The sequence below is a fragment of the Nansenia antarctica genome, assembly GCF_963989245.1.
Source record: "Nansenia antarctica genome assembly, chromosome: 13".
Classification (NCBI taxonomy): Eukaryota; Metazoa; Chordata; class Actinopteri; order Argentiniformes; family Microstomatidae; genus Nansenia; species Nansenia antarctica.
The window spans coordinates 22739092-22749241 of record NC_137683.1 but is presented as its reverse complement, the minus strand read 5'-3'; the positions used below and the strand labels follow the sequence as shown (position 1 = coordinate 22749241).

General features: G+C 45.4%; 1 protein-coding gene across 1 annotated transcript in view; it reads left to right on the top strand.

Moving 5' to 3' along the window:
* The window catches only part of LOC308169431 (piezo-type mechanosensitive ion channel component 2-like), a gene marked incomplete at both ends in the record, with an annotated part of 99132 nt that overhangs the window by 76655 nt on the left and 12327 nt on the right, over window positions 1–10150 (top strand). Inside the window, 12 exons of the mRNA XM_080544113.1 lie at window positions 1–165; window positions 483–687; window positions 1369–1470; window positions 1838–2003; window positions 3099–3342; window positions 3724–3820; window positions 4133–4298; window positions 4702–4791; window positions 5159–5277; window positions 5834–5905; window positions 7704–7807; window positions 9447–9570. Coding sequence (XP_080400239.1) covers window positions 1–165; window positions 483–687; window positions 1369–1470; window positions 1838–2003; window positions 3099–3342; window positions 3724–3820; window positions 4133–4298; window positions 4702–4791; window positions 5159–5277; window positions 5834–5905; window positions 7704–7807; window positions 9447–9570 — 1654 coding nt within the window. The remainder of the gene's footprint in view (window positions 166–482; window positions 688–1368; window positions 1471–1837; window positions 2004–3098; window positions 3343–3723; window positions 3821–4132; window positions 4299–4701; window positions 4792–5158; window positions 5278–5833; window positions 5906–7703; window positions 7808–9446; window positions 9571–10150) is intronic.

The following is a 10150-nucleotide window of genomic DNA, read 5'->3' as shown; positions in this document are numbered from 1 at the left end:
GTGACCGTGTACCGCCACCAAGACCTCTACCGCATGAGGCACAACGTGACCGCGCCCATCACACGAGCCATCTTCCACGACATCAAACGGCAACACCTCGACGCCGGCATCTTCAACTGCTCCAAGTACTTCATCAACTACTTCTTCTACAAGTTCGGTCTGGAGGTAGGCTTGATCACGCGAGTGTAGATCTAGGATTTTTGAAATGGCTCTAATTAAAATAATGAATAACTAATCCATCGGTGAGTAAGTGGTGGCACTAAGGCGCATGCCGCATCATCGCAGGTTCCAGGGTTCGATTCTGTCCGTCAACATATCCTGCCATGTCATCCCCCCTCTCTTTCACCTATCCTTCCTGTCAATCTCTACTGTCTCTATCTCAATAAAGCAGAAACGCCCTAAAAATATTTTATAATTTATATTATTTTAAATATATATATCCATCATTATTGTTCATCATTGTCATTATTGTTCATCATTAGACGTGTTTCCTGTTGGCGGTGAACGTGATTGGTCAGAGGATGGATTTCTACGCCATGCTGCACGCGTTCGGCCTGATCGCGGTGATCTACCGGCGGCGGAGGAAGGCCATCGCTGAGATCTGGCCCAAGTACTGCGGCTTCCTGGCCTGCATGCTCACCTTCCAGTACTTCATCTGCATCGGGTTCCCTCCCGCCGCCTGCAAAGGTGGGTTACCGTCAGGGTTGCCAGACATACAGTTTATGCGGCAGGAGATGGGCACCTGTCCAATAGTAATTAGCGGTGTTCTGACAATATAGGTTTTGGGCTGGTTTTTGGTGGATTTAGCCGTTTTTAGACTGTGGTTAGGCTGGAAATTGTCAATCCTATATGGCAACCCTGGTTACCGTCCTCACCTCAGGCCCTCCCCCCTCATGCTGTTAGTTGGGTGTTTGGGTCAGGGGTTATTGTTGTTAGTTGGGTGTTTGGGTCAGGGGTTATTGCTAGAGAGGTTAAGTCACTCCATGACATTTCGCTGTTTTCAAATATTGTATTTAATTGTGCTAATGGATGTGTAGTCATGATGAAATGCTAGTGGTTTTCTAGATTAGATTAGATTAGATTCAACTTTATTGTCATTGCAGAGTACAAGTACTAGACGAAATACAGTATTTCATTAGTAGTTATACTGTATAAATATATATACATAGGCCTACTCTAAATGCTGTATATATCTATGTATATATAGTGTATACAGTTACAGTACCAGTCAAACGTTTGGACACACTTCCCCATGAATGGGACGTACACTTTCCCAACGTTTGACTGGTACTGTATATATATATATTACAAATGAGTATCTTAGTGAGAGTTATTTAAAGACTTAACTACCCTATTCTGATTTCCCAGACTACCCGTGGAGGTTCCCCTCCTCCACCACAGACTCTAATGTCGTCAAGTGGCTCTACTTCCCTGACTACCACACCAAACCCAACCCTCTCTTCCTGCTCTGTGAGTGCTCCCTTAATGTCATTACAATCACTGACTGCCAAAGAATTCCACAGAGCACTCCGGAACCACCTAGCGGGCCAGGTGTTTTATGTGGTGTTTACCTAGCAACAATACTATGATTGGCTACAAAATGAAGCATCATAATTTATGGCTTTTTTGGGGGCGAATAAAGTCACCCTTTATTCGGAAGACTTTATTCACCTTCGGCACTGAGTTATAGCTATGTTTGAGTGACAGCTAAGCACTTCTGCCCCTCCCCCTCCTCCTCCTCCTCCCCCTCCTCTTCTTCCTCCTCCTCTCCCTCCTCCTCCTCCTCCTCCACCCCCTCCTCCCCCTCCTCCTCCCCCTCCTCCTCCCCCTCCTGTAGATGATTTCTTGCTGCTGCTGTGCGTCTCTATCCAGAGGCAGGTGTTTGAGGAGGAGAACGAGGCGGCGGTGCGTCTGGTGGCGGGAGACAACGTGGAGATCTGCCGGGACCTGGACGCCGCCTCCTTCAGCCAGCACAACCCGGTCCCCGACTTCATTCACTGCAGGTAGCTAGCCCTAGCCCATCGAGCTAAAGCCAAGGGGGTTCAATGGTAAATGGACTGCACTGATATAGCGCCTTATTCCAAAGCGCTTCATGATGGCCTCTCATTCACCCATTCACACACACATTCACACACCAACGGGGGCAAGCGGCGCCCGGCCCGCTCATTGGGAGCAATTTGGGGTTCAGTGTCTTGCCCAAGGACACCCCGACACGTGGCCAGCCGGGGATCAAATCGTTGAGCTGCCAACCTTGTGATCATTAGACACCGGCTCTGCCTCCTAACACCGGTTCCACCGTGCTTCCCTGTAAGTTCTTCCATTCACTGTCAAGTCACTCAACTCCATCCTTACATCCGTGACCCAAGTGCTTATTACAGTCACTCTAAACACTCCTCCTCACCTAGCCTCTTGCTGTTATGACAGGTTAAGTGCACTATCAGGCAGCCCATCTCTCTGTTAACAGAAAGAGGACATTGTCAAAGCTCTTGTTTTTCCTTCGTTTATCCTGCACTTTTACAATGTTACCTCACTCTTTCCCGGGTGTCAGGTAACTCAGGGTTGTTTAAACAATCGCTCCCTCGTCTCTCCAACCCCCCCCCCCCCCCCTCCTTCATCCCGTGGTTCATCCTGTCTTTTCCAGCCATGTCCTGTAACTCAATAGTCCTCCTGAAGCAGGATGCCAGCTGTTCTGTCAGGAGGGAGACTCAAACAGAGTGACAAGCAGGGTTTTTTTTAGGAACCCGTCAGCGCTTCATAGTTCATATCTACAGAACAACGTCCCCCTGACTCGTCTGCCAGCGTGTTCAAGGGCCTGACTGACACTGCAGATACATCTTGTGTTTACAGCACACAATCTTCAGAATCAAAAGTATAAAAGTATAACAAAGTAAAATTCTTAGCCTTCGGTTCCTCGACATTGCAGCAACAAGAGGAAAAAAAAAGTTAGTTAGGCAATAGTTATATAAAAAAAAGAGACAAATAAGACAAGAGACGATTAAGCAATATAATAATAGAAATAACATTGGAGTATTACATGGCGTATTATATATGTGCTGTATGAGTATGTCTGGTGTTTACGTTACACAATGTGTTCTCAGGTCGTATCTGGACATGCTGAAGGTGATCATGTTCAGCTATCTCTTCTGGTTCGTCCTCACCATCATCTTCATCACCGGCACAACGAGGATCAGCATCTTCTGCATGGGCTACCTGGTGGCCTGTTTCTACTTCCTGCTCTTCGGAGGAGACCTGCTGCTGAAGCCAATCAAAAGCATCCTGCACTACTGGGACTTCCTGATAGCCTACAACGTGTTTGTCATCACTATGAAGAACATACTCTCTGTAGGTGGCTTGTAGTGGATCTGACATAACACACACACACACACACACACACACACACACACACACACACACACACACACACACACACACACATACCCACACACACATACCCACACACACACACACATACCCCCCCCCACACACACACACACACACACATACACACACACACATACACACATACCCCCTCCCCCCCCCCCCCCACACACACATACACACACACACACACATACACACATACCCCCCCACACACAGATGAGTACAGAGAACAACGGCCCAAGAATAACCTCTAACGTGGCGAGTTGAGCAGCATGCAGTGAGTAATGTGTGTGTTTGTCTCCAGTTCAGTTCTCTCTGACTGCGGTTGTTCCCTCCTCTTAGATAGCAGCCTGTGGTTACATCAAGGCTTTGGTCATCAACCACTGCTGGCTGATACAGCTCTTCAGTCTGGCCTGCACTATCAAGGGCTACTCTAAACGTAAGTTCCTCCACCACAGTGAAAAACAATACTTCAGACCAAAGCTAGCTCAGACCAAAGATTAAAGATGAATCAGACCGCCGCTGGAACTAGAAGCTGGACGGTTTCTAAACCGGTCTCGTCTCGTCGCAGATCGTTGGTCTGAACTGAATTCAGCTCACTCTGCTAATGCCTGACAAACGTCAAAAGTTAATGATAGACTTACAGAGAGTACATTTTGTAAGTTATTATTTATTTTGTAGTTCTTTTTTTTTCCAGTTACCGTATTATATATTTTTTATGATAATGTCATATGTTTGGAATCACTTGCAGCGGAGCAGCAGGCCAACAAGCAGTGTGAGTTGCCTAGCGACGAGGCCGGCATCATCTGGGACAGTATCTGCTTCGCTTTCCTGCTGCTACAGCGACGCGTCTTCATGAGCTACTACTTCCTACACGTGGTGGCTGACATCCGCTCCTCCCAGATCCTGGCCTCCAGGTCCGTCCCTCTGTTTATCACTCTCTCACACTCTCAGATCCTGGCCTCCAGGTCCGTCCCTCTGTTTATCACTCTCTCACACTCTCAGACAACTACAATCCAAACTTTAAAGCAGCTCTACATGTTTAGGGTTAGGGATAGGATTATTACGTTTTATTGTGTGCCTTATCTTGTGTGTTGTGTGTGTGTGTGTGTGTGTGTGTGTGTGTGCATGTGTGCGTGTGTGCATGTGCGTGTGTGTGTACGTGTGTGTATGTGCGTGTGTGCGTGCGTGCGTGCGTGCGTGCGTGCGTGCATGCGTGTGTGCGTGCCTGCGTGCCTGCGTGTGTGTGCGCGTGCGTGCGTGTGTTTTACCTCTATCTTGTTTGTGTGTTTTAACCCCACCCTGTTTGCCTCTCCTCAGAGGAGCTGAGCTCTTCCAGGCCACCGTAGTGAACGCCGTCAGAGCCAGGCTGGAGGTGGAGAAGAAGTCTATGGACCTGCTGAAGAGACAGTGAGAGAACGTTCTCTTAAACACAAAGCACATCCACTTCACAGCATACATGGGAAAACGTTCCTCAAGTTTCAAGTTTATTGTTTTACGTCAAATGACGTAAGTGCTTTGACACGTTCCTGACATTGCAGCACAAAATAAGAAGACAATAAGACAGTAAGGCAATAGGCATAAATCAAGATTTTTAAAAAGTGACAATAGTACAGGATATAAGTGAGTTTACGGTTCAGGTGGTCTGTATGCATGGGATGTGCTTTTGGATGATAGTCCACACTGTACGATTGTCTTCTGTACGCAGACACGGGTTTACAGCTAATTCTTTCTCAACAGTCTCTCCATTTTCTCTGTCCTCTCTTTATCCAATCAGAATGGACCGCATCAAGAGCCGCCAGCAGAAGTTCAAGCGGGGAAAGGAGAGGATGTTGAGTATGGTTCAGGAGAGCACGGAGGGACGCAGTCGCTCCAAGGAGGAAGAGGAGGAAAAAGGTGGGCCTTGCGGTTAGTAGTGGCTAGGCTAGTGGATGTTAGCAGATGATCTTTAACGTTGCAGCACCGAAGTCCTAAAGCTACATACAGTATACATTTAAATGTTTACATTTTTTACATTTAGCAGACGCTTTTATCCAGATCCACTTACAACACAGTATATTGTGTCTAAAGTACATTTGTCTAAAGTAAGTGCTAGAGGAATACTAGAGGAAAGAAAATGGTTAATATTATTTTTTTTAACAATTGAGGAACTGTACAAAGGGGTAGTGGGGGGTGAATACATTTACATCATGGGTCAGAGGGGGGTAGTGGTGGTCTAGTGGATAGTGAGTTGGACTTGTGATCGGAAGGTTGTGAGTTCAAATCCCGCCTGAAACCACACCACTACTAGTGTGCCCTTGAGTAAGGCACTTAGCCCTCAGTTACTCCAGGGGGAATGTCCCTGTAATTCGTAATTGTAAGTCGCTTTGGATTAAAAGCGTCTGCTAAATGGCAAAATTATTATTAATTAATTATTGTTCCATAAATGTTTTTCTCTCCATGTTTCCCTCAGAAGAGGCGGATAAAGAGAAGAGGAAGGGTAAAAGGAAGCAGTGGTGGAGACCCTGGGTCGACCATGCCTCCAGTAAGATCTCTTATGTATAATCAGCAACTATTTGAATTGTCTTCATCTTGATTTAATCTCATGTGGATGATTCAGTGATATGTAGCTGTACTGTTGTCACAATACACGACACAATACACCAATCAGGACAGTATGTCTGTCTCTCTTCTATCCCTGTACACAGTTGAATGTGTTTACATACACTTAGGTTGAAGTCATTAAAACTAATTTTTTTAACCACTCCCACATGTTTCCTGGTAACAAACTATAGTTTTGGCAAGTCGGTTAGGATATCTACTTTGTGCAATCATTTTTCCAACAATTATTTACAGACAGATTATTTCACTTATAATTCACTGTATCACAATTCCAGTGGGTCAGAAATGTGCATACTTTAAGTTAGTTGACTGTGCCTTTAAACAACTTTTCAGTTCATTGGAGGTGTACCTGTGGATGTTTATTAAGGCCTACTTTCAAACTCAGTGCCTCTTTGCTTGACATCATGTGAAGGTCTAAATCAATCAGCCAAGACCTCAGAAAATGTCTGGTTCTTCCTTGGGAGCATTTTCCAAACACCTGAAGGTACTACGCACAAGTATAAACAAACACCATGGGACCATGCAGCCACCATGTGTACTGTCTCCTAGAGATGGATGTACTTTGGTGTGAAACGTGCAAATCAATCACAGAACATCAGCAAATGACTTTGTGAAGATACTGGAGTACGCAGGTACAACATAGTATACATAGAATATAGTAAAAGGAGTCCTATATCGACATAACCTGAAAGATCGCTCAGCAAGGAAGAAGCCACTGCTCCAAAACTGCCATAAAAAAGCTACACTACGGTTTGCAACTGCACATAGAGACAAAGATTTTACTTTTTGGCGAAATATCTTCTGGTCTGATGAAACAAAAATGTAACTGTTTGGCCACAATGACTGTCGTTGTTTGGAGGGAAAAGGGGGAGAATTGCAAGCCAAAGAACACCATCCCAAATGTGAAGCATGGGGGTACCAGTATCATGTTGTGGGGGTGCTTTGCTGCAGGAGGGACTGGTGCACTTCACAAAATAGATGGCATCATGAGGAAGGAAAGTTATGTGGATATATGGAAGCAACATATCAGCAAGACATCAGCCAGGAAGTTAAAGCTTGGTCACAAATGGGTCTTCCAAATGGACAAGGACCCCAAGCATACTTGCCAAGTTGTGGTAAAATGGCTTAAGTCAAGGTATTTTAGTGGCCATCACAAAGCCCTGACCTCAATCCTATAGTACATTTGTGGGCAGAACTGAAAAAGCGTATGCAAGCAAGGAGGCCGACAAACCTGACTCAGTTACACCAGCTCTGTTAGGAGGAATGGGCCAAAATGCCTCCAACTCCTTGTGGGAAGCTTGTGCAAGGCTACCCGAAATGTTTGACCCAAGTTAAACAATTTAAATGCAATGCTACTAAATACTAACTTAGTGTTTGTAAACGTCTGACCCACTGGCAATGTAATGAAAGAAATTTCAGACATTTCACATTCTTAAAATGTGTTGTGAAAAAAAAAGTGATTCTAACTGACCTAAGACAGGGAATGTTTAGGATTAAATGTCGGAAAAACTGTGTTTAAATGCATTTGGCTAAGGTGTATGTAAACCTCTGACTTCAGCTGTATATAGTAGCCTAACTCTGTCTGGCCCCCCATCTCTCTCTCTCTCTCTCTCTCTCTCTCTCTCTCTCTCTCTCTCTCTCTCTCTCTCTCTCTCTCTCTCTCTCTCTCTCTCTCTCTCTCTCTCTCTCTCTCTCTCTCTCTCTCTCTCTCTCTCTCTCAGTGGTGAGGAGCGGTAACTACTACCTATTTGAGACAGACAGCGAAGAGGAAGAGGAAGAGGATGATAAGAAGGAGGAAGAGCCACCAAAGAAGTCTGCATTTCAGGTGCGCTCTAAGATAGGACATGAGCTCTATAGCTCAGTCCTGCATAGTGAGAGGGTAGAGTTCTGTTTGGCAACACTGGTTGGATTCATTTCTGAGTGTGTATTTAATGTTTTAAACTTCAACTGAATATTTGAAAGGGGATATTGCTCCCATTTCTGTTTAAACTGATTTTTGAACGCCATATTGTCTTAATACTAATGATTTACAATTGTTAATTTGCTAATTCCCTGGGGGGGGGGGGGGGGGGTTGTTCTATGTGCACTAAACCGTTATTCTCTCTTGTTATGACAGCTCTAACTACTAACTAACAGTCTTTGTGAGTTTGTCTCGCCTTATTTACAACAATATTGTGTCATACTAACTCTCCCTGCTTTGTTCCTCCCTATCCTTATAGAGAGCAATCAGAAAGTTTGCCTCTGCTTTGCTGGCTTTACCAAAGTCTATCATTAAACTACCCAAAACAGCTGCACACTATATAATCAGGGCAGCCAAGGTACTCTCCCTAGATCTCCATCTCTGAGGCCCTTGTTCAGAAACAACCCACTAGCCCATACGCCCTAGACACTAGATCTGAAAGCATAGGATGGGGTATGAAGAAAGATGGCAAAGAAAAAAAATCCATCTAGCTTCTCACAGTGTTAGATGGAGCTGCTGACATCCTCCTGATACCCTGTCTGGTCCTCTCAGGTCTATGGGCGATAGGGGCTAGGCGGGCTTGCTCCTGGACAGGGCCTCCATCTCTCCTCTGAATGCTGAATGTGACCTATCCATCCGCCTGACCCCTCAAGCCAAGCCACTTTCTCACGACATACACTGCATTGTGTCCTCCACTGTAAAACATCACAATGCATGTCAACATGACATGTCTTTGACGCCTCAGCCTCCTCCTCATTTCCCCAGAGATGCTGCCAGTCATGACAAAATGGCTGCCATTGCATGCAGTAGAAATGCAGTGGAATGCAGTGTGTTCTCTCTCCTTCTGTGTCCTGTAGATGATGGGTGTGTGGGTGTCTGTGGTAGTCATACCTTGTGGGGGAACTCTCTGTGGGATTGTTCTGTGACTCATGAACAAGTTATGATAGTTGTCTTTAACCACTTAAAGGGGTGATTTTACGCCATTGTAAATCATTGTGTCCTATTGACATAAAACACAGTCACCAGAGATGTTATTGTGGCTCCCATTTCATTTCATTGGATCAAAACACTCCCTGAAACTGGTCCTCTGTGTAATGTGTGTTTTTGCCAATGGCTTTTACCTGTGATCCACTGGCTGACCCAGTGACATTCAATTTGACTGCTTAATTCATCTTGTCGCGTGACATTTCCTGAACAGATTTGAACTAAATGCTTTTCAGTGAGGTGTGGCTATGACCTACACTCATTGCTAGACGGTGAATAATCAGCCTGATGACCAACATGAACCTCGGTCACAGACCAAAAATGTAATCTATCAAATCTGACAGTGCTGAGTGTTTATACCACCCAAGTCAGAATTAAGCTGCCAAAATGCTTGTCAAGCTGTTGCTGTCCGTTGTTATTTCAATCCGCCTGTGGTCTCTCGTGGTGAGTGTTGGCTAACAAATGTTATGTTTTTTCTCTCTCTCTCTCTTTCTCCCTCTCTCTCTCTCTCTCTCTCCAGTTTGTATACCACGCCTGGATCACAGACTCCAAAACAGCCATGAAGGAACGCAATAAGGAGAAACACCGCTTCTGGCAGAAGTACACTGAAGGACACAAGTCTAAGAAAGAGGAAGTGAGAGAAGGTAACACTGGCCCAACTGTCTCATCTAAAGCAGATGACATAACTTAAGTCTCTTCAGGTGGGAAGAACTTGGACTAGAACAGTATTTTTCTCCATAACCATATTTTATACTAGAGCCATGTCCACAGTCTAGTCGTCATATGGGATGAATTGACGATGTCTAACCCAACGTAGCGTCCTGTATTTCAGACACTGGTGGGTGTGTGTGTGTGTGTGTGTGTGTGTGTGTGTGTGTGTGTGTGCGTGTGTGTGCGCGTGCGTGCGTACGTGCGTGTGCGTACGTGCGTGTGTGCGTGCGTGTGCGTGCGTGCATGTGTTCGGGGTGGGGGGGGTCGGCTTTGGCTGGATTCACAGCAACCCCTAGCCTTTCTCCAGCCAAAGTCCTGAAATACAGGACGTCATGTTGGATCACACATGGTTGATTTATTCTATATGTCTGCTGGCCTGGACTCTAGTCCAAAAGAGTCTCTTGAGCCAAATACCTAGACTACAAATCTGAGGACAACAGATGTTTGTTTTTTTCCTCACTGTTCTACGGCTGTGCTTCTATAGGGTGCATGAAAGCTCTCTTGTTGTTTAAC